The following is a 25,831-nucleotide window of genomic DNA, read 5'->3' as shown; positions in this document are numbered from 1 at the left end:
TCATCAATTTTTTTATGAATGACCTTATATTTTACTCAAAATAAATTTTCAATACTGTATATTGAACTGCCACACATAGTCATTGCATAAATAAAATCCTTGTGCTTCGGGATCACTCCGTTATAGTGGAAAATCACAGTGATTCGCTGGACTTAAAAGGATGCTAACATAAAAAAGCCACCACATACCTCTACAAACGGTTCCATTTTCCACAGCCTCATTCCCAGCTTTGCACATGCAGCGCCCAATGGGTACCATCCATTCTCCATCACCATTGCAGTAAAGCTTTATGGGAACATCCACCTCTTCTGCATTAGGGATACAAACTCCCCTTGCAGCCACCAGCGAGGTGCTCTCTGCTCCAGACAGAGTCTCCTGGAACAGTGCCCCATTAGTGATGATTCGAGGACACTTTCTGTAGAAGACTCGGACTGCGATGAGTGACATGCAGCCGCCGTAGTCCTGAAAGGCCAAGTAAAAGCCGTTTTTCGACACGGGGCCAAAGCTTCGCACCTCCGTATTAATCTTCATCACTCTTCCTCCAAGGTCCACCTGCGAGAAGCTCTCATCTGCCGCAATGGTGTCAACCTTGATCCAGGGGTTTTCCATCCATGCCGGGGACGTTCTGGTGGCTGTGTCAGAATCTGATTCATAGTAATATAGATTAAACGTTTCTTTACAGGAGCCTGGGACATTTGGGATGCTACTGCAGTCCCTAACAGAGAATTTCATCTCCACGTGGATCCGCTGTGCACCACGACGTCTGATGTATTTTGTCCGTACCCAGTTGTTCTGATTGCTGTCGAAGACATTACAGACCTGGTACGTCCTGATGGTATTCATGTGTTCATCGTAGCCGCTCACCTCCTCCCACTGTGGAAGGGGACAGAAAAACAGCAGATAAATATTTTTCTTGTGGTTAAGTTGGGCTGTAGCACTAAACTTGTGGAAGACAAATAGTGCTCTGTAATTGAGGGAAACAGTTATTCTGATTAATTTAATTAAGTCTAATTGAGTATTAAAGCACTGGCTGGGTTGCATGTTTCTTATTAATGTAAACTGTCTTAAAGTACCGGTAATGCAATTTCTCTAGTGATTAGCAAGTATTTTTTCATGGAGACTTTGTAATAAAGTTGATTACTGCCGCTAATCAGCTTACAGTAATATTATGATCAAATTGATTACATGGCGATGACAAATAAAAGTCTTCTGAAAACTCAATCTGCAAGGATGCATTTGATACTTTTAAGAGAKTATGTGACAAGCAGCATTTTCTACAATTTCCAATCAGAACAGAGTGCATACAATATAGCGGTAAGTGGTTTAGTAAGCCACACACACACACACACACACACACACAAAAAAAAAAAAAATAAAAATATATATATATATATATATTTATTTATTTTATTTTTTTCTTACAAATTCTTTATCGGTGTCATGTAATGTTGCAAATTCCTGCAAGCCATAATCAGCAAACCTTTATAAATTATTTAAATGCAACACAGATGATAAATCATAATTTATGTTGTATGAGTTATTCTTTTAGAACTGAATGTAGCTGTTCAATGCTATTCTAGAGAACTTTCCTATATTGACGCACTTGCAAAGAGTATTCCAGAGAATATTCTTTACTTATATTCTTTACTTGTAAAGAATATTCAAGAGAATATTCTTCATTCCAGAGAATAAAGAATATTATGGAGAGAATAAATACATGAATGAATACATATCCAAGAGAATATACGCCTCGTCATTTTGAGTTCACACTTTGACTGTCCTCTTCAGATGAAACCTCTGCCTTGGCCATGGATCAGAACAGCTTTAAACGCTGTGCTCTCCAACCACCACTGCAGGTCACGACCTCTACCTAAGCATTTCGGCCAAGTGAAAAGAAAAAAAAATTCTGTTCTCATCCACTGAACAACTTTGCATCTGCACTGCAGATTCTACTTTCTCTCCCCCCTTCACTCTTCACTTCACAGCTGATATAATTTCTCAAATTAGTGCCCACTTAGTGAGGACTTTGACAGATTTTGACGGGCTGGGAGAAGAAAGTCACCCCTCTTGTTACAAACGCGCATTCTATCAAACACTTTGACTAATTAGAACAGCTTTAGTTCTTAAATCCCATGTCCCTCTTAATTATGGCTACCGTGATGCTTGGTTTGACCTAGACCTTTATAACAGCCAGGCTAAACACAGATATCTAATGCAACAATAGAAACTAAAGTTGTGGGGTTTTTTTTGTTTTTTGTCAATTTTAAGTCTTTTTACCTGGCAAGTATAACTTAAAAAAATGACAAAATATTAATTGTTTTTAAAGTTGCCTTTCTATAAGACTTACCTGATATACACAATATACACTATACAYCCATTGAAAGAAGGGTAGCTAGAAAAACTGCTGAGCAAAACAATTTGAATTTTCACATTTGTTTAAAAACAGCTGTCTCCCTAAGGGTCATCACTGCGGCRTTCAGGACAAAGACATGGTTGCATGTTTATTTTGCCAGTTTAGAATGCTGGGGCTTAAGGGTAAGACAGTCTTTTGCCCACTACTGACAGACATCATCGTCACAGGTCATGAGCTGCCATTGACCTTCCTACTTGTTGAAGAGCAGTGGGGAAGCYGTGGGCCAATTAAATGGGAGCAGACAGGCTGTTCTGATGAGCACAGAGCGTTGAACAATTGCAGTTTAATAAAATGAATGTGAAGACAGGTGGGGGTGGCTACTAATGAGGGATGCAGGAGAGGGGAAACTCTAGAAAAAAAGTGTTGGCAGTAATGTGGGGGGAAGGGTTGAGTTGAACAAAAAAAAAAGGAGACCCCAAACAAAATGTGTTTTGATGAAGGGCCTCCTTTTGTCCTGTCATGGCCTTTTTGCCCTCCTTTCATCACAGCTAGTGGAGGGAAGCAAATGGGGCATAATAAGAACCTAACGATCAAGCACAGAGTGTGAAATTAGAAGAAACGTCTTCATTTTCACAGYTTTTTTACCCTGGCTCTAATCAAGAGGGCTCTAAAAGGGTGGTCATGTGTTTTAACTGCAGCAGGTGGAGGTAACAATGGTGTTGGATGTCAAGATAGATTAGCTAGATGGAAAGAGGTTGCCTCAGATAACGATGGACATGAAAACACAAGGTTATTATTGTGCGGAAATCCTGTTTTATTTGGCAAGATGATTTTATGTCCCTGAGCTTTCTTATGTGGATAAGATGTGAATGAATTTCTTTTTTAATTGATCAGGATCACTGGGAAATTTTTCCAGGGTCAATACGCAATGTCTTTTTTCCAARCTATAACTACTTCATCAAGCCTATTAACAAGGAAATGAGTTTTCATGCTGCACATGCATTACTGAACAAAGGATCACACTTTTGTGATGAAAGCTAAATGGTGTGAAACAGAATGCCCGACTAACTCCAGACAAAAGCATTCTGTTTTGTGCGTTAATTGCTCATGTTTATGATCTGAGTCCAACATTTCTGGACTGCGTGGTTCACAAAAATTAAGTCCAATACTTGGACATAATCCCTCTGGGGTTTAATAAAGTATATTCATTCATTCATATACAMAATACTTCCTTGTGTATTATTACAAGCATACAAAATCAATTCTAATATATATTTTTAGATTTGGAAAAATACACCAATTTAACAAATGTCGGATGGACCATCAAGACGCTTGAAAAATACATACCAAAAATAGGACTGCCATTGTAATGTATGCATTATTAACAAAACTATTTACAGGTTCACTCACCGGCATGCTCAAGAACCAGCAATCAATTTTTCTTCACATCAGCAATATAGACATGATAGATCAGTAGAGTAAAGGACTCTCAGTGTAATATTGATTTAGATGGTTGGGTGGAAAATAGGAATTGCAGAGACTTGCAGGGACTACAGCACTGTATGTAGAGCTGCTTTCATTTAGAGTTACATAAAATGCTGCAGTTTAGTGATGCTCACTATGATTATGGTTCAGAATCAATATCACTTGATCAACTCCAGGAGAAAGTACAACTTAACTGCAAAGTATATGAGTGAATGACAACATCAGTCTTTCATTGGTAAAGCTAAGAGCATTATGTAGTCTGGAATTACATCTACAGCATAAGTTTCAAGAAATACATTGTTCGAAATGCATAATAGGTAAAATAACAACACTCTTATATAAAAGATTTAGTCTGGCATTTAGTAATTACAAAATCTTCAGGTTAAGAACGTTTCAAATTTGAATCACAGTTGCCTAAAAATGTTGCAAATTATAACCAGCTACCTCTGTTCAGAGCTTGAAGACAGGGATTGAATTAACAACATCTTAATATAGACATGTTTTTTTATGTGGCAATATTAAGATTAAAGTTGGAAATGCAGCATGCATCAGTATTTTAAGTTTTCCTTAAGGGCCATGAGTCAAAGAATGTCTGATTGGAATGGTTTGTRTTTTGTTTCTTGTAGAATATTCTGCACTGAATCTTGACTAGCACAACACTGACATACACAACTAACAATTCAAATAAACACATGATATGCAAGTCAGCAAACAAACATATGTAATCAAATATTTAAAAGTACTCTTCATCCTTCATGCAGAAGATTGTGGGCCTTACTGCTAATCTATATTTCATAGGRGTTGAACCATGAATTCAACTCATATGAGAAAACTGGCATGTTRAGTGGTATTTTACTGATTTTTGGAATCAGTACATTTGTAAAACAAGTATAAGTACTAGTTCAATTAAAATCAGTGCAATGAGAACATTTTCAGAAATCCAAAATGTTTTAAAGAATTTATAATMATTTTAAAATAACTCATCCCGGTTTGAACAGTCCATAAATAGGAGTTTCYATATCTGTCTCATTCAAGGGTGGCYTTAATGTGAAAAAAATCAAATAAAATACTTTTTTATGTTTTCACAAACAGAATTAAGGTAACTTGAATATTTTAGTTATTCATACATTGTGTGCACAGTAATTAATAAAGTGAAACTTTTCCCATGATCCCAATACAGTCACATGTGCTTTTGCAATGTCAATAGGACCACAGAAAGTGTTAAGAAAATGTGCTCAGAAAAACAAACATGAAGCTACCAGAAACCAATTCTTCTTCACTGTTTTCATATTTSAAAACTGCAACCTACCTCAAGTACRCAGAAATACAATGTGTTCAGTTTTTCAGAAATACCACAGGTAAGRAAAGATGAAACTAGCCAACTTCTGATGAAGACACATAAATGGAAATGTCAAGACTGAATCAAAAACATTACTTCAAAACAGATTTTTTAATGGTTTTATGGAATTATGAGATTAGTAAACCAMTGGGCATGTAGTTGAATCAGCAAGAGGCAGAGAGCAGCACTTTAACTCAGATGTCAGTAAGGTTGAGGTGGGGTACTGGCATGGGTTGGTATTCTACTGCATGGCTACCCATTACAGTTTATGAAGATAACAATAATGTCYTGGTCTCCCTCCTCACCTGACCTAAACCCTTTTTGAGAGTTTGCAGGTCCTTATTAAATGGGAGATCCACAATGAAGGAAATCAGAACACCTCTGAACAATGTGTAGGACGTGGTGGTTCCTGCTACAGATAACATGAATGTCATCACCTAAAGAAACTGAAACCATGAATGGAAGGCTTGCGATTGTTATTGAAAAAAGGATAGCCATATTGGACGGTGATATTTTTTCTGATGTCAGAAATGTGTTTTCTTTTATTATTTGAGATATTTATGTTTCATGTTAAATATTTACTTTAACATTGGCCATTTGAAATGCCTTGCTGCTGAAATGTGCTATACAAATAAAATTTGATTGATTGATTGAACATGAAAACCATAAAACATAATATTTTCCATTCAGCTGCGTMATGAGTCTGCACAGTATGTGTTGTCCAATAATTTTGAACACATAACTAATGYCCAAAGAAATCCAAAACTTCTCTCTTACTTTCATAAATATTCATGTCTATTCCTATTCTCCGAATTTGGACAGGCTCTACCTCGATTAATGCTAATCTTTAATAGCGCGACTGACATTTTTGATATACTATTACTGAATTTTTGAAAATATCTTTTTGGTTCAACTCGCCCTACAGGCTKTCCCTAACTACGTCAGACTGATACTGAATTTCCTGATGGTTAATCAGGTAAAATTGTATAAATCAAAACTGCTTAGCACTCCTCAAGACAGACAAAGAAATATCCCGATGTTTAAATATCACAAGATTTATTTGCACTATTTTTCTGTAAATCTTGTTTGCTTCTACAAAATTCTTCCAAATGAGAAAAGACATAAAGATTTAATGCTCAGTTCAAGGGCAAACTGTACGTATCAGGAATTTGTGTTAACCTTCACGGAATTAACACCGCCACAAAGGCAACTAAAAACTACATGAAAACAATACCAAACYCCACAAATTGTGTAACGCTGATATCGCCTTTCAAGGATGGACTGAACACAAAACAGAAGCAGAAAACTCTGTGTCTGGTGGCATTACAAATGCCCTTGAAAAGATTTCATGCAGAAAGCAATGCCATTAAGTTGTCGAGAATTTTCCTTTTCTTGCACATCTGGAAGACAGTAACAACCAACATGCAGACGGTCAGGAAGTTTGTTGGCTGCATCACGTAGGCCACAAATTCATTCTTCATGGACACTGTCTTCAACAGCCAGTCAGATTTGTGATAAATACTTGTATTTMTTCCCAGTGAACAAACTCTAAAGGGCTATTCTTTGCCATATCATGAATTCAATRCTTTGCGAAGCACTTAAAAATCCTATTTTCTAGTTCTATAACAGTAAATTCAATAACCAAAAATATTTTTTAGGAAAAAAACACACATCAGTCAAGCAATGGAATGCATACACTGTCAGAACAATCAAACATTTAATGTTTTCATTGTTTTCACACAACATAAACCTTGTATTTATCACATCTTGTCACTACAGTGTTTGAATTAACCTGACCTAGCCTCACGATACAGAGCCACATTTCATATCGCCGCTCAATCACTGACAAAAGTAAATAAATTATTCACTCAAAAGCAGAGAGAGAACCCAATGGAAAACTCTTGGGGCACATTCACCCTGTTTGCAGTTGTGGGAAATCTGTCAGAGCAAGAGTACCTTCCCTAGAGGGACAGCGGACAAATGACACCCACTGTCTGCATTCAATTACTACGAGCGAGGCCATGGGAGCCAAATCCTGAAGGAAAGTGGGCCTCACAGAGAGGAGAGACTTACCCACTCCAAGGCTTAAGTAGAACTGTCTGCTGTAGCCTGCCTCGGCTTACATTGTCCACTACTAATGTACAACACATGAAGCAAGAAGAAAAGCTCCATCTTTTTCTTCCCTTTCGGCRTGCTTACATGTGGATCATATTTGCATGTGCTCTTGAATCATTCTAAAAAACTAATTTCACAGAGTTTAATTGTGAATCACGTCAAATTAGTGGTCTCCAGCTATCCAGTTTTCAATTACTCTCAAGACACAAGAAAGGCTATATTAGAAAGAAGTCCTGATGGCTTGCTTGAATTATCCACAATTATTTGTACACAACCACAATGCAATAGAGAATAGTTCTGATGAATCAAGACAGATGTCCTTAGCAAACATTTTTTAAGCATGCAGTCCACATCCCATTCCTGCAAAAGGCCTGCTGTGTCATGTGTCCCTAAGTGACACTAGATATATTGCATCCTCGTACCGCACCACATTAAAACACATCCATAACGATAAYCTAACCCACACACACTGCCTTATTATGTTCTCAGTCTATGCAGTGGACCTCGGTTTTCCCTCCACAGTAGTTGTGTGTGCTCCCTGGGGCCATAAGTCTATTTCTAAATGGCTGCAGTTGTCAGCTGTAAGAAAAACATTGACCACTTAACCCTGCACTGCTAGCCGGCTATATATCAGTTCACATAGTTATATAGTAGATATTCAGTGAGTCTTGTTCAAGCTGCAGTCAGTGTACCAGCTACAGATGATCACTCAGTTCAATTAAGGTTTTTAAATAGCACCAAATCACCAGAAAAAGTMATTCCAGGACACTGCACAGAAAAGGTAAGCAGATGCAAATTCAAATTGAATTGTCGTCCAGTCCAGTAGATTTAGACTATGTTATTTCAGAATTATAAAGCACCAATTTGTGGGAGAAATTGTCCAGAAAAAGCAGCTAACAGATTGCATCAAGTCTCGACTTTAATTCAATTTCCACAAGAGAAAAATAACTCCTTTCAAACAAAAAGGACCAACCCGACAGCATTTGGCATCTGCCTTGGTCCGTTGGAGTGTGAAACAAAAAGGAAGGAAACAAACATAAAAAAATTTGCAGGAAAAGATCACTACCATACAGCAACAAAAGTTATTAACATTTAGTCACCTCTTACAAACCTGGAATTTAGTGCAGTTGACCYTCTAACTATGAATGCATTTGAAAGATAATTCTTATGAATGCAGATGACACAAAAATGTCCAGAATGTAAATTTTCCTCTGTACACAAATGTGCAGGATTGCTGTGGTAAGCCATGAGCTAGACTGCTGATTTCTTTTGGAAACCTTGTTTTGTATGCTTCACATGTGGTGTGTCTCCCGTGCTGCATTTTCTTTCCTTTTCTGTCACCACTACGATGTCTGCAAAGAAGCCATGGCAGTGAAGAGATGTTCACTTCTGGAGACATTAAGTGCAATGTGTGCAAAGCTTCTGTTTCCAGCATTATGAAAAAAAAAGTTTTCTCTCACAGAATTTCCATAATAATGACTATAAAAAGTCATTGTTTTGGCACATTTTTGTGACAACTTGTGCTGGTAAAAACAAGTGTCGATGAACCGATTWCATCTTTGTTACAAGCCTTATGATGTGTCATTAATGCTTCCCTAGCATGATGACTTCACTCAGGAGGGTTCTCATGTAAGATAATTATTTTAATATATTGATTTATTATGCTTTATATTTTAAGAGAACATGCAGACTTTCATTATGCAAATTGCTTTGGTGAAAACAATTAAATGTGTAGTTAGAGGTTCCACTGCATTTAGTGATGCTACTTTGGATGCATGAATAATCATGACTATATTGAATGGCCCTAAACATTTAGGGYGATCTCTTAATCTTATAATCAACAGGTCATGCAAGCGAAATATGATCAGCACATCACAACCTCAACAAGTGAAGTCTGCTTAGCCAGTAGGAAGTTGACCTCAACCCCCCAATCAACCTCAAACTTTTTATAGAAAAAGAGTTCAGAATGTGCCGCAGTCATGGTTTGAAGTAGGGGTGTGAAATTATGTGGTTCAGGTGTGCCGACAGAGATACAGCTATAGGTTGTGGGACACCAAAACTCAAGGGCTGGAGTTTAACATGTGGGTTCAAATGTTTAGAGACAGGATAATGTTTAGGCCAAAGCATTGCAGATTTTGGCCCTTGGGGTGTCAGATGTTCATGTTATTTTATATGTTCACATTGAAGAACACCATGATTAAATACCAGAAGGGGCATGAAATTTGATTTAAAAAATCCTAACCCTTTGGAACAAATTTATAGATATTTAAATTGATTTGATACGGTGTATTCATATATCCTGTACAATAAACATTTCCTTAAAAGGMAGTTATATAAAATATCAAACCACTTGTTTAATTTTCYACTGGGATGGAACATATCTCTTGTAAAGTTAGAGAATATACTGAGTATATGCAGAGTAGTGAAAGCCACATGCCGGTTTCATTCATTGCTTGACGTTACTGATCTACCAGCTAAGCCCATGAAGCCAAGCACTGCAGTATAAGTGTAAGACAATAGGTTCTGTAAGGCACCTCTCGCTGTTAAATTGAGGAGGAGGGCTGGCTATGTTTCTACACCTGTTGCCTTGAGCCTAAAGCGATAAGCTATCTCCTACACTCTCGTTTTTCACCCTTCAGTAGAGGGGCCTCTTAACAAGCTTGGATAAATGAATATAAAAACTTCAGCATCTACACTGATAAGACCAATCTATATCTGAATAAATCCTGGGGATTAGGGACTTAGAATTTCATTGGGATCCAACAGCGGTATACGGAAGTCTTTCTAAGACACAAAATTATTTGGCATAAAAATCARCAAATATTCAATTCAAATCAAAAAATACTTTACTAATCCCAAAGGGAAAATAAATAATATGASAGCAAATGTAAAAGCAGTCAGATACTGTAAAAGATTTTCAGTAAACTGAATGTGTGGCTAGAACATTCAATTTAGTCAAACATTTTGACAGAACACCAAACTAGAACAGWGACGATCATTAAGGACTTCAGTCCGTGCTTCTCAGACTGTTGCATAAGTACCACTGAWGATACTTGGACTCTTTACTACTAGCGAGGAGACACTTTAACACAAATAMTATTGTAGTAAACATTACAAAAATATCTTGTTATAGAACTGATAMATGCCAAGAGTATAAAAGATGAATTGTTTATGATGTTKGCTTTATCAAAAATGTCTCAAAATAAAAGTACAGTGGAGAAAATTCATAGTACAAGATGAATCTGATCAAAAGGTCCAGATTTTGGAGAGCCCGCAGTCCYGTGGGCTGGAGCCAGTTTTGTTAATATATCGACATACAGTATGATTTTTATTGCATGCAATAAATAAAATATTTACAACATTTCTAATTATYTTATCTAAAAAMGTTTTCTATGMATATAGCATCCTTTCTTTAAAGTTCTCCCTACATACACAGCAAGAAATTACCCTGGATGTGATACTAACTATGCCAGGTTTTTCCAGGARAGAGAACCAAAATAAATACGGGACATTAAGAATGTGCCTAAAACTCATTACTCCGTCCAACAAGCTTGAGGCAAAGGCTTCAGTCAACAGTGGGGTAAAGAAGTAATTGTTTTTAAATAGCTACATGCCGGTTGCTGAGATAAAAATCGGAAAAAAAAAAGAAAAAAAAAACACAGTTTAGTGGGCTGAGTCAAGTTTTCTTTGCAAATGCGTAACATATCATACTGTCWAAACACCCATTCACTGAAGAAAGAAAATAATAAAAAAGGGATCATAGGAGCAATAACCCAGTGAAAGTTAACTGGAGAGAAGTGCTTGTAGCCATTTGTGTTCAGTGTACCCCTGTAACTAAAACCTGAGTCTGGGAGTGACATCAAACAAAGTTTTACTATCTTCCCATTACAGGTTTGAAAATCACTTTTATATTCTAATAAATATGCTGAGAATCCAGGGGAAGGATTTTTAATTACAAGCGAAGAATATTTGTACTTCCATACATWTTAAGGTCTTTGTGTGTGAAAAACTTTAGACAAAATTCATAGAATATGTAAATAAGCTGATTTTATGCAAAACAGCAACTGGATTTTGAGGTCAAAATAGGTTGAAACTTCAAACAATTTAAATTCCAAATTCTGAATTTGAAACCAAATTGATTTCATAGTAAAGTGCCAATGAATAAAAATGTTACGTTTTGTTTGTTTTTCACTTAGCTGAACAGAAGTACAAAAGTCTTGTGTCGTCCCTCAGTATGTTGGTGTTATGAAAACTGACTTACTCAGTTATTTTTGGTGGTAAAAAGTTTTCAAATAAAACTTTAGAATCTCCACTTTGGTAAGCTGGCTATGTAAACATACTGAGTGCATGCTTTGCTTTATGTAACACTTTTCATATGTGAACGGAGGATGTGATGTAAATTGTGTCTGAGGTGTTGCTAATATCCCTGTGAGCACATTTGAGCAAGAATTAGCAAGACAAGAAGAAATCTGTACTTTGCTATTCACTGTAAAAATTAGGAAGGTGTCAGCTTCCTACATTGTGCCTTCAACAAGAAAAAGGAAAGATAAACAACTTTAAAAATGTATGATTAAACTGCTGATGGCTTTTTTTACATTGCAGAAAAAGACCCATTGTAACTCATCAATAAACCACAGAGAACTAAGAATTTGAATAAAATCAGCAGAGGATTTTGAAATGCCCCAGGAAAAAAGTCTGCTGTGCTTTTTTTGTCTTTTTTGGGCTTAGTCTAAGAGGTCTAAATCTTGTGGTAAGGTAAAAAGTGAAGGGTAGAGAGACGCTGGTTTTGGCTGCTTTAAGTAGGCCTGGCTTGCATGTGGCTAGGAGCAACCACTGCTCTGGCAAACCATTTGGAAATACCATGCATCAAAYAGTAACAAGGCCCATATAACACATTACTTCCAGTCTGGAAGTTTATTAGTCTTCATGTTCCTTATTCACCTTGAACTATTTTTTATGACWAAAAAAACCACAGGGAGTTATGCATATTCAAATACATGGATCTAAATAAGGCGTTTTGACTTCCTTGTCAAAACTCTRCAAGTTTTTATTTCTTCTCTTCTCTTTTTTTCTTTTTTTTTTKAAAGAACAAAAGTCTTGCTCACACTGAAGCCATGCTGGGACACTGATTAATCTTTTGACCTCAAAGTGGGAAACCAAAACACAGCCTACCAACAGAGGATACGTTTTCATGGGGGACTGAGCCAATTTACACATTAACTACACATACACAATTAGTAAAGAGTGAATCACCTCACACTTTGTTAAAAAAAATGGCTTTACCCTCTGGCCCTTTAAATAGCCATTTGTGTTCACTTTACTTTCAGAGTTGTTCTTTTTTGACTATAWTTGCTTTGTTGATGATGTAGAATAACATTTTCTGTGGGTCTAGATTTGTTTTAGATTTTGAACCAGTTGTCTCCATTGTGGCCATTTTGGCTAATTAAAACTCAATGAAACTGCTATTCTTGATCCTTTGTAATTAACAGTATTAAATTATTCCATTTAGGTAAAACAGCTTTATACTAAACTCAACATTGGAAGTATTTCGTAATCTTTTTTTTTTTTGCCAGCTGCTTTTGTCCACATAGGGAAAGGGTATAATTTCACGAGTTGTTCTTAGTTTCCAATCATGGAATATGATGGCGTACTGCACTTCAACGAAGCGAATAAATTGCACAATTTGGACATAGATGTAAATTCAGATAACTGCGGCTAGTGTATTGAGAAAATGGTGTCTGTGCATGCATCTCCAATTTCCAGTAAATTCCTGCTGATGTAGGCTGTTGAGCAATAAGTTTCCGAGATAAATTGCATACCTCAGCACCAGTTGTACAAGAAGCTCCTAGGATATATTCAACTTTGAATTTTGAGGTTGTTTTAAAATATGTACAATAGCCAAAAACAAACTGGCAGTTAAAGGGTTAAGATAGCAAAAGTTATGGATATTTAATGTGATTTTACTCAAAAGGTTTATGCAGTAAAAGTAGCAGAAAACAACAATTACAAACAACATGTGTATGTCGCTGTTTTAGCAAAGTGATTTTGAGCAAAGGCAGAGGGTAAAAACACATTGTAAATGGGATATTTGGAGTAAGAATGCAGGGAGAGTAGACTAAGTCACTTACGCTATTGTCACTTGACCCCGAGACAGGATAGACCGTCCAGCCAAGCTCCGCTGTGGCTGTGGTGGAATCCATGAGCATCTCTGCGGGGAAATAGGAGAAGAGATGRGGGTCAGATAATCGGCTCCTGTGAATGCACTGCTGAAAGGAAAACTATGACATTAACATAATCATTCTAAAAAAAAAATTTTTTTTAAATCAGTTAATGTCTGTTCATATATCATTTTGAACAATCTGGACATAAWCTAATCACGTTTTAGGATGTAAATTATACTTTTTCAGACTCTTGGTTTAAGAAACCTACAGTTAAGATGTCATCTTYAGTATCAGCATTTATTAAAGTAGCTTTTTTGGTAATTTCATAACAGGACAAACACATCCAGGTCAGCAGAACAATGCCATTATCCTAACATCTTTCAGGAAAATAACTGGCTTGAAAAGTAAGTCTCTGCGGTACACTGGAGGCGACACCATATATACCGCGGATTAGCTGATGGAAAGAAACACTTCTAGTAATTGGGGTCAAAGAGGATGTGACTCCTGACAGACAGGAGGAAATCTGTGGCACAAATTTCTCTAGCCTGGTCCAACTGTCCATCATATGCTCAGTAAGACATTTATATGGTCACCTTCTCTGCCTCTTTTTCATAATCTTTGTACCCATGCCCTCAAGTCTGGGTTCCCACCCAAGATGTGGTGTTAGCTCCACTGCTCCCTCTCTGCTACAGTCAGCAGGTCTAATGAATTTCACCAGCTTGTGTCACTCCTGTGCTCTAGGGTTTAGCTGCCACAGATGGAGACACCATTCATCAGTTCGGAGGCGTCAGCTGCAACTCCAAAATGCCACAGAGGGATTTAGAAACCCCCTTGACAAACATGGCTACTAATCTTAACATAAGTCAGACCCTGGGACCACGACACAGGTCTGCTAGATAAATGCACTCTATGGCACTTCACTCTTATCATAAAGTTGAAATAACTGAATTAAAGCTAAGTGTGTAGATYCTTGTCAAAGAAAACTGCATAAATCTGATGAAATGTCAAAGTTTTTTACAAAGGTAGTGACCAAGCARAATCAAAGACAGAGGATCTAAAGTTTTGACTAAAAGGATTTGGTTTTATCCTTACATTTCCAGTGCTGTACAAGATTGGATAATGTTCCAGACACTAAAATTTTTTTCTCATAACCTTGGAGTTTCTCTGATTTATATTCCAGAGAAAGCCGCAGATTTTAATTAACAGCCTCCAAAAGCATTGCTTTACTTCAGAACCTTCTGCTGACTTTCAGAATCTCACCAATACAAGACATAATACTTGATTTCACATCCATTCAGTTATCACAAAGCCTAAATCTTATAATTAAGCAGATGAGACTGCAATTGAGCAGCTATTGATAACCTTCTGAGTGACTCAGAGTCTGCATGGGTGTTAGGCAGTGAAATGGTAATTATACCCCATAATGATAACGATAATTAGTGGGGGAGAAAAGTGAGAATAATAAACCCCCTTTGTGGTGGTTTAGAGAGTGTTGTGGGGGAACAGGGAGCACATTTCTGTAGGAATGTTAACATTGGCTGGATGACGCATCATTCTCTTACCCCAAACCGACTTCTTTCTCTCTGAAGCCGCACATTCCTTTTGTCTGTTTCTATTCTGACCTACCATTCTCACTCTGTCTTTTGCTATTTAATCATTTTTTTCTTAACAGAGTTTTGCTACTTCTCACCTCTTTATTCACGTTCTCTCGGGCAAACCTCCTCCCCCTTCTGCACTCTTGTTTTATGTCTATCTCACTCGTGCTATCAGTGACCCAAAAGCACTACCTCCCTATGAAAGACTGATCACTTTTCTTCCTGCTGCTGTCTACACTTGAGTCTCGGCAGCCACACAGATTCATTACCTCCCGTGAGGCAGAGCAGCACATAGCTCACCCCTGTCAGCCACAGTCTCGTTCTCGGTCCCAGCCGAGGCAGAGCGCGAGTGCTCAGCAAGACGTGCCGGGTATTAGTCAGGAGGACACAGAGGTACTCGCGGGAATGCGTAGGAATCATTTTTCGTTTTCGCTTGCGAGGACATGTTTACGTATGATCATTTGAATTTTATCACTCACAGGAATGGCGTGAACGCATGCTGAAAACTAGTAAATACTAGTCCTACTGGAATTCTCTCGTCTTACATGGACATGCAGTCAAAAATATTCTTCAGGCACTCTTACAGAGGGAATTGGAAAAAACATAGAAACTCTTTAATTAGAGCTGGGTATCATGTGGGTTTCATTGTGGGCCATTGCTTTGTAGACTTCATACAATGACTATCAGGGTTTTAATTAAAAGCAAAAAGATTAATGAAACACTGTACTACATTCTAATTAGATAYAAATTCCGGGAAATCAGGAGTATTTGACTGTCAACCAAGTAAATTTGTGTTTTTTCAGGGGTTTTCATTTGAAACAGTGGGTGTAATAAACCTTTTACAGCCTCAAGACCACACAAAAGCAGACTAAGAAATKTATGCAAACTTCTACTTTTCTTACTTTAAACAACTATATTTTTTGCACTGTGATATTACATTTTMAGTTTAATTCCAAAAACTATGGTGCCCTCCTTTAATAGACAAAAACTAAAAATGCACAGAGAAATTGGAACCTTAAAATCTGATCTTTTCCATAAGAAGCAGTGAAAACAACACTTTCTAGTTTGGATAATKTTTGTGAGTGAAAARTACTCARAGTAAACTGTCATCAGTACCAAAKGCTTAAAATGAATTCAAGGAAAAATTAGAAATGTTTTCTCCAACCTGCAAAAAGATGTCTGCAGTTCATTTAGGTTATGAAAAAAATTAGTGTAAAAGATTTTCAAACCGTGACTAGACTTAACTTAAACATGGGTCACTGATATGTATATTAGTAGTCCTAACTTAGAGCCATATATTTTGACTAGACTCAGATCAGGCAAAACTGCCTAGTCCAAAACCTGTCACACAAGCAGCACAATAATGCCACTGCTTTTGATAAATAATTATTGACTGTTCACAGCAGAAAGGTGCAAAATAATTTGAATTTTCTCTTGTATTCTCTTATAGATCCTACAAAAGAATTTAAAAAATGGCATGATTTGGTATGAAACATGTTGCCATTACAAGAAAATAAAAGAAGAGCATTGCAAAAGGTGTCTATTTAAATAATCTTTAAATAGACACCATTAAACTAAAAAGTAGTGGAAGTCTTTCACTCCAATTAAAAATAAAACMGTTTTTGTATTAATTTTATTGCATATTAAGAGTCGGTTTGCATTAGATATATTTTAGCCAGCACAATGTTTAGGCTAAAAGGATTCACCAGAGTGGTCCAACATCTGATGATGAATTGCAGTCTCTCAATTTCCCATCCAAGCAGTGACTGTATTTGCAGTATTTGTGTTGCAGTGTTAAGTGATGCATAAAAGTGTTTTAACAGGTTGAGCTCGTGGGAAAATGATCTCCATGTTGGCAGGCAGATACGGGATGGATACTTAACTGAGAACAAAAGAAGCATATTGACAATATGACAGTGAATAATTAAAACCTTTTTTTGTATTTTTATGCTCTTAACTCTAGAGGCAGGTATGAATATGCAATGAGCCCTAGGAGTCTAAGAAAAGCCCACTATGAGGAGAGTGCTTCCTCTAACACTTCCTGAGAATAAGAAGAGAGTTTAGTGCTGATCTTAGAGAGCTCTCAACTGAGAGGCTGTCTAAAGTGACAGGCGAGTGGAATGGAAAAAGGGGTGCGCGGTACTACAACAACACTCTTCTTCTTTAAGAGGGGTCAACGTTTCATCTCTGCTTTCAAAAAAAAAAAAAAAGCAACAGAATTTCCAATGAGGAATACAGAGAGGATGTGTTCACTGCAGAAAATTGTGTTTTATGCACAAACAGCTGCTACGACTCAGAAAATAAACAACAAATGCCTATAGACAAGATTTCCTAAATTGTTAGTCATTGTGTAAAGGTCCAAGTATGGATTGTTTGAACCTGCTGTTTACATTGCAGCYCAGATAATTATTCTGTGGAATTTGTTCTGCTTCTGCTGTTTTTCCTGTATTGGCTTTCTTTCTTTCTTTTTTTTTTTTTCCTGCCAGCCCGTTTCTCAATGTTTTGCCCTTGGTTTACCATGGTGACTGACAATTCATGATTTGGCCAAAGGGCAAAAATCCCAGTTTGACAGCTGGATGACCAATTAGGAGGGGGAGATAGACAGGTTCATCCAGTGTGGGTGATGGATGTCTCTTCTGCCAGGAGGAATATCTGAACAAAAATATGTGCACCTTTTCTTAGGGCATGCAACACAACAAGGCTAGGTTCTTAAACAAATTTTACAGTTGCACACACCATCATGTGCAGCTACGAAGTGAGATGCTTCTCTGCCTTTTTTTCCCCTGAGCATGAGGAACCGATTTTGACAAATTGCTTTGCATGTTATTGCATCATCAGGTAAAAGAAAAAAAAAAACTGCATATAAATGATACGGTAGCTCAACCAGAAATCAAAGAGAATGAACCAATTTTCTAACAAACCAGCAAATATTTAGGTCCTATGGCTTAACARGGGTATTTCAAGAAAACAATTGACCTCCAAAGCAGCATGAAGCAGCTTGAAGGCGTTATTTCTTTTTTATATTTCTTGCCAGCAGAACTGTAGCCTCCTTCCTCCATGGAGCAAATCCCTCAGCATTTAATTAAAAAAAAAAAAAGACATAAACCCACATATGGTGCTGCGATAATGTCAACGAGCGGAGCTGAAAAACAGCTTCAACATTCTGCCCCAAAAATCCATGTTTTGTTAAGTTCTGGTAAACCACAACTGCAAKACAAATGTGTGTGACTGAACACCTGAAACCATGTTATTTGAAAGCAAATGTGGAAAGACCGTTGTATGCGCCGCAGTTGGAGGGTAGCAGCTGGTCATTGAGCTAAAAACAGAATTCTATATAGTCAACCAAGCACGCAAATCTTGCAGATTAAGGGGAAAGGGAACGGCATACCCCTGAGAAAGCCAAAGACATGATTTATAGCTTCAGTGATAGACAGAGCTACTGTATGACCAGTTGGAAATAATAACACCTTTTATTTACATTCAAGGAGTGAGARGAGCTCCCAGCCTCGAGAAACTTGGCTTAACTAATCTGTCAACACAAGTTGAGCTCATTAAGGTGCACAAGAACTTTCACCAGAGTTCTAACATTTTTTTCTTAAGTGTTAGATTAATTTTTAATGACCATTTAACAATTAGGCAAGCTTTCTTGTCACTGGGGCATCAGTGGTGGAGAGTCAATTAAGTAGATTTACATGGTATAAAGGTTAGTATTGAATGGTAGCAGTTCACAGTTAAGATGTTGATAAAGGGGTTTCAGTTAAGTTGCARTATAGCTCAAAAGTTCACCCTTTACTCATTAAGACTGCACTGAGCAGAGTTTTTCCAAGGAATAGAAAGATGAGCAGGGAAGCTGGACAGTTGATYTTGGCAGAGTCTACTGGAGTGTGAAATATTGTACTGCACACACAAACACTCATAAAGTRGAGCACTCGCAGAGCACTGGCTGTTGACAGAATGATACAGTATGGTGTTCCCAAGGGCCCCAAGCAGGATGTAAGACGGTAATCTCTACACAGCCAAGCTGCGTTTGTAGAGGAATATAATTATGTTAATAGTTAAAAGTTGTGTTAATTCACATTAAGATATGTTTTACTGAAAAGGAATGTATTATGTTGTGCTGGTTCAACACAAAATAAGGTGTAGTACGAGAAATTTCTGGCAGGCAAGGGACTCGGCCAGAGTCTCTGTTTGGACAGATAAGAACTAACAATTTGACTAATGGTCCTCTGAAGGAGCAGTTTTAACTTCCACGAGGTCGGCCCAGAATTCTCGGAACTTCCAACACAGACTCAATGTAAAACAGAGCCAGAAGCAAGATTCAGAAYGCCATTGGTCAGACGGTTTCCAATGCACAGTAGCAGACTGAAAACGGTATAAATGCTCGAAGCCAGAAGCAGAAGACAAGACATTTTGGATTCTGAGACGATGAAAATGAGATGATGAAAATGTAATATGTGATTCCGCAGATGTGCATTAAATGTCTTCCTGGTTRTCGKTGAGCCGGAAAGAATGGAGTTTTGTGTATCGTCTCTAATTCAKGAGTTTAGCACCTTTGAATTCCTCCATACGTTATCAGTCAGTGTGACTGAACTTGTCAACAAAGCAAGCAGACTAGAGCAAAAACCAAAAGCAAGAGATGCAAACGGGTAAGTTATATGGGCCTGAAACAATTTCAGGTCCCACACTGGGGAAGCAACTGTCTTTGTCTGACATCATATCACAGAGCTGCTTCTTACTTTTCATTATGATGAAATACTCTGTAATCTCTCTTCAGCTGGAGATGGGTTATCTTCCATCACACAACGTACATTCCCTGGCACAACCGTTGTTTGTTTATAAGCACATACAGTGAAGTTGGAAATATCCCAACATTAGAATGCAGATTGTGTCATTAGAATGACAGAAGACTCATTATATTTTAAAACAGAAATTTACATACTTAATAGAGAAATGTTTTCTATTGTCATATGTTAAGAAATAGTGATTGTGCTATTATTGAGCAGAAAATGTTGTAATTTTCATTCAGATTTCTATTAAAGTCAAGACCTTTATAGATGGTTGCTCTGATTAAATAATCACATCTAAACTATCAATTTGAACAAACAAAATAGTCATAGCTGTTCATATTAGTCATATCATATTAGCTTTCAGTATCTGCAGCTGTCTTATTTTACTGAACACCAGTAAAATAGTGAATACTGAACAGCCATCTGAAATGATTATTATATTTTTATTATTATTATTATTATTAGCATGAATCAAGATGTTTTATGTTGTATGCAGTATTTGTAGTTGTAAAATCAGTGTACATTAGTCATTAAAATATTTCAGGTCTAATTGACACCATATTTCATGGCGGAAAGACATCAACTTAAGCAATAAATTGCAAGTTGGAACACTCACAGACCCTGTCTAGTGCAGTGTGAAAGAAACCTGGCCACTGACAAAAGCTTATGGATTTANACAGTAGCAGACTGAAAACGGTATAAATGCTCGAAGCCAGAAGCAGAAGACAAGACATTTTGGATTCTGAGACGATGAAAATGAGATGATGAAAATGTAATATGTGATTCCGCAGATGTGCATTAAATGTCTTCCTGGTTRTCGKTGAGCCGGAAAGAATGGAGTTTTGTGTATCGTCTCTAATTCAKGAGTTTAGCACCTTTGAATTCCTCCATACGTTATCAGTCAGTGTGACTGAACTTGTCAACAAAGCAAGCAGACTAGAGCAAAAACCAAAAGCAAGAGATGCAAACGGGTAAGTTATATGGGCCTGAAACAATTTCAGGTCCCACACTGGGGAAGCAACTGTCTTTGTCTGACATCATATCACAGAGCTGCTTCTTACTTTTCATTATGATGAAATACTCTGTAATCTCTCTTCAGCTGGAGATGGGTTATCTTCCATCACACAACGTACATTCCCTGGCACAACCGTTGTTTGTTTATAAGCACATACAGTGAAGTTGGAAATATCCCAACATTAGAATGCAGATTGTGTCATTAGAATGACAGAAGACTCATTATATTTTAAAACAGAAATTTACATACTTAATAGAGAAATGTTTTCTATTGTCATATGTTAAGAAATAGTGATTGTGCTATTATTGAGCAGAAAATGTTGTAATTTTCATTCAGATTTCTATTAAAGTCAAGACCTTTATAGATGGTTGCTCTGATTAAATAATCACATCTAAACTATCAATTTGAACAAATAGTCATAGCTGTTCATATTAGTCATATCATATTAGCTTTCAGTATCTGCAGCTGTCTTATTTTACTGAACACCAGTAAAATAGTGAATACTGAACAGCCATCTGAAATGATTATTATATTTTTATTATTATTATTATTATTAGCATGAATCAAGATGTTTTATGTTGTATGCAGTATTTGTAGTTGTAAWATCAGTGTACATTAGTCATTAAAATATTTCAGGTCTAATTGACACCATATTTCATGGCGGAAAGACRTCAACTTAAGCAATAAATTGCAAGTTGGAACACTCACAGACCCTGTCTAGTGCAGTGTGAAAGAAACCTGGCCACTGACAAAAGCTTATGGATTTATTAGCACGCCTTCCATATTTCCCAAACCCTGAAACCTAAATAGAACTGTTTAACAGATCAGTAGATTTAAAATTTTGCAGAGGAACGTTCTGTAAAGCAGAGGCCAATATTTTTATAGGCCGCAGCCTACGAGAACATGAGTSTGACTCGAGAATAGCGAGGCCATACAAATGACATCCATCCATCACTCCAATCATTTAAGTGTTTTAGGAGTTCTGTGATATGACTCACTCAGTGCAGTCGAAATACCTGCAGCAAAATTTGACAGGGATCGCTTTTTATCAAAGTGACAGCTTTTCAGATACCACTCCTAATTGATTTGATGGAATTCGCAAGCCTCCCACGCCTTGCCTACAAGTCATCAGTTGAAAATGAATGATGAAAAATGCATGTACATCATGTACTTTACAGATGTCTGCAGATGTGTGTTTTACATGAACTTTCTCCTCTCTCTCTCTCTCTCTCTCTCTCTTTCTCTCTCTCCATGGCCTTCCTTTTTTCTTGAGCTCTTACGGGAGCCTTCAGACTGTGTTATGCATGTATTAGACCACAGGATAAGATTTTGCTTAGGCCTTAAATGCACAAAGCTGAATTAGAGACTGCTGCTTGACTGACTTTTCCCTMTGATTTTGTTTTACATGAGATGATATCTSCATTAGTCAAGGGAACAGCAATCTCCATGCCAACCAATTTGATTGACACCTAAGGCAAATTACAGTAAARTACATAAAGTGGGTGATTCCAGATAAAAGATTCAATGGGGAAGGCAAAAGAATAAACCACAAGGACTTTGGATATACTCTAAGAAATATGGCTGTTAAAAATGAGAGCATGCAGTCCATGCTACATTTACTGGCACTCCTGGTAAGGATGTGTAAAAAACCTTAGTGCAGAAGTATAACTGCATACTTATAATTTAGGAAAAAACTCCAGCCTTTGATTTGAGTACATGCGGAAAACATATTAAGAAATAATTGTTTTTGACAAAATCACTGCTGGGGAAAATACTGGCACCTCTAAGAATCCCTTTAAAATAAATAAAGTTCTTTAAGTTAATCAGAGATTCTAGGGAACTTTTAATTAGTAATTCAGGCCTTTTCCTCMATGGTATAAATCTGAGATGACATGAGACAAATTTCTCTGAGCCATTGGCTCCTAAGCTGGATGATGACCCTGCATTTACTTCGACAACACATACAATGAATATGACGGTGGGAGATGAAATGCATTCCATTGTTAAAAACTGCAGGTAAGAAGGGTTAACAAGCCTCTACAACAACCATACAGTTAGACTTCACCAGCTGTGGAGGTTTGATGCTTTGAAAAGTAGCTTTTCTATACTACCACCACATACATAAACATAACATTTGACAAGCTGTACAAGGACTTGAGGTTATTCGGACCGCTCCGATCTCAAATCAGGGATATTCCACATGTTGGATTTTCTTGGCCTGATATCACAGTGTGTGGTGTTCATCAGGAAAAACACGAATGCCGTCTGTTGAATGTGACATGCAGCTAATCAGAAAGTGAGATAATGGAAACACACATGGAAATCCAAAAACACTGGAATCAGAACAACTGCTATGGTGCACCAGAAAGTCCAGTGGATATTAGAAACGTCTTTGCGTTGTTTTTTTCTCTGTTAAATACAGATCACAAACTTTCACCATTACTCTCTGAATCGGTCTAGTTTGTTTATTCCAGCTTGGTGAAATAATGCAGAAGACGGTTCTGTCCTATTGTGAAAAGGGGGTTGTTCAAAGTATTCACAGCATTGACACCAATATATGCTTCACCAGAAATTTTAGTAAAAACTATAGCTTAATATATATCCCCCATAAAAAAAAAATATACTCAAATTATAGGTTTGATGTATGAAGTTTATAAGTGTAAAACTGTGCTGCTGCAGAAAAAGACAAATTTAGTCTTATGCTTTTTACACAGATTTACTTGGGGTGGCAATAAATGAGACTGATACTGTATATACTTGGACACATTTATAAGTGAATTTGTGTAAACGATAGGTACTTYTTTTTATTGTAACAGCTTGTTTTTATTTGGGTGATAAAAGGATTCCTCCACATATTAGAGTCATCACAGAACAGCAAACTTATCTAGTTTATGACCTATTCTATGAGCCTTTACAGCCCTTTCATCCTCTAAAAGATGCTTTAAAAGCTGTTGTAAATTCCTGTTCRGGAGTTCTGGCTCCTTATCATTTAAAGTGTGGTGATAAGGTGATCTTCTAAGGTTAAGAGCTGCTTATTTCACAAAGACTAATAAAGATTTTCCAGCAACACATCAATCACCGTTTAAGCCYCACAGTTTACATTCAAACACATTTGTGTATTGCTTCTTGTTTGTATAGTTTAATTCACATCTATATACACTTAAAATAAGAGACTTCTCAGAAAGAAAACATTTTTCAAAGAAATTGAATATTACCAAGTTGAAAAGGTAAATATTACTTTGAACCTGCAGTGGAGGAAAAAATATTAGTCATCCCACCTTGCTTATACTTGACAAAAAGAACTGATGCTCATAAAGCAGGAGTTTGATAATCAAAGAACTGAATGAAATGGAGTGAGTCTTAAAATATTAAGAAATTCACACAGCACAGAACAAGCCTGGAAGACACTAGGTAGTGAAATATGTCAATGGCAGTGGAAAGAAAACTGATCATAGATCCCAGAACAACTTCAAAATATAGCAATTCATGACTTAGCCAAGTCATGAATTGCTGAATTAAAGAAAACAATCTCCAGAGCAGTGCACATGGCTGCCATGCTGGAAGACAACGTGATGACCAAGACAGTTTGACAGCTGACTTCYCTAGGATTTATTTCTAAATCTTCACATATCTCTCTTTCTTAATGAGTCCTTCCACCTTGTTTTTCATAGCTCTAGCTACAGTGAAACCAAAACCATGCTTCACTGATGGTGTTCTTTGAGTTATAGGCCTCTGAACTTCTGTCTCAAAAAATAAAGCAAAGAGCTCCAGTTATGTCTCATCTCACCAAAGAACATGCTTCTAGTAAGCCTTAGCACACTTCAATCAGGACTTGATTGCGTCTTATCTGTGGAAGACTAGCGTTTTTCTTGCAATGACCTAAAAGGTCACTGGATTAAGCGCCATCTCCAAAATACGGCAATGAAACTGACTTGCCTACACAAACCCCTGACTTGAATACGAGCAAATATTTGAGGGCTGAACCAAATAAGATGATCYATGCTAGAAGGCGATCAAATCTGAAACAGCTTGATGGATTCTAAAGAATTAATTAGAATTTCTCTGGAGATGTTTGGAAAACTGCAGAAAACTACTGCAGACTGTACTACAATATGCAGTAGTACAGCAGACTGTAGTATCTACTCCAATCTATTACAGTAGATTGGAAGGCTAATTATTCTGACTGGCAGCTTTTATTTTCGTGGACTAATTTGATTCTGAGGAAATTGTAGCATCCAAAATAAAACTAGGATGTTTGAAAAAGACATAAGTTTAACAGCACTTGGGAAATACTAGGAGTTTTAATAATTTWGCCCTCAACAGTAGCTTTTCAATTACTCAATTTAGCCAGGTTTACACAATTAGYTATAATAGATTCCCTGTTTGCAACATTGGAGGTTTACCAATACTCCACTACCACACATGACAACTTAAGACCACAGCAAGGGCTTGACAAATTAGTTTTGCATGTCATCATATATCAAAGAAATGTCTCTCAAAACCACATTGCATGGCATATATTCCTTTACTTGGTGTGCATTTGGTTTCTGGGTCAAGTACTAGGGGAAAGAGTAACAAGATCCTAAGACTACCCCATGTTTAATGATAAATCTTACTCATCTGGGGCTGTAAATGATTCATGAAGTCTAAATAAAYGAATAGCTTGTTACCGCTGCAAATCTGTCTGTATTTCCTGAAGGCTAACTAGCTCTAACAAGCTAAGGTGCAAATAAACTAAACACYGTGTATTTATAATTAATTTAAGAAGAAAAAAAATAATAATTTAAATACATTTTAAAATATGCAGCCCAGTACGAAAAAAACCAAAGCTTAAGATTCTCTTAAATTTCTTCTTTTTCTTTTTTTTTTATCTTGAAACGCTTATGTAAACACTGTAGAAGTTAACATTCTGTATGAGTTCTGTATGAACTTTGTCTGCCCAAATTGCCTCAAGAATACACTTCGTACATTACTTAAGCAT

General features: G+C 37.0%; 1 protein-coding gene across 7 annotated transcripts in view; it reads right to left on the bottom strand.

Annotated features, from left to right (window-relative positions):
* Positions 1-25,831, bottom strand: part of ephb2b (eph receptor B2b) — a 134,951-nt gene that overhangs the window by 75,561 nt on the left and 33,559 nt on the right. For all 7 annotated transcript variants that reach the window (XM_008409112.2, XM_008409113.2, XM_008409114.2 and 4 more), the window contains exons 2-3: positions 13,421-13,500; positions 189-873 (exon numbers count right to left, since the gene is read on the bottom strand). In XM_008409112.2, coding sequence (XP_008407334.1) covers positions 189-873; positions 13,421-13,500 — 765 coding nt within the window. The remainder of the gene's footprint in view (positions 1-188; positions 874-13,420; positions 13,501-25,831) is intronic.

Source organism: Poecilia reticulata, linkage group LG5 (assembly GCF_000633615.1).
Source record: "Poecilia reticulata strain Guanapo linkage group LG5, Guppy_female_1.0+MT, whole genome shotgun sequence".
Taxonomy (NCBI): domain Eukaryota; kingdom Metazoa; phylum Chordata; class Actinopteri; order Cyprinodontiformes; family Poeciliidae; genus Poecilia; species Poecilia reticulata.
This window is presented reverse-complemented; position numbering and strand designations above follow the sequence as displayed.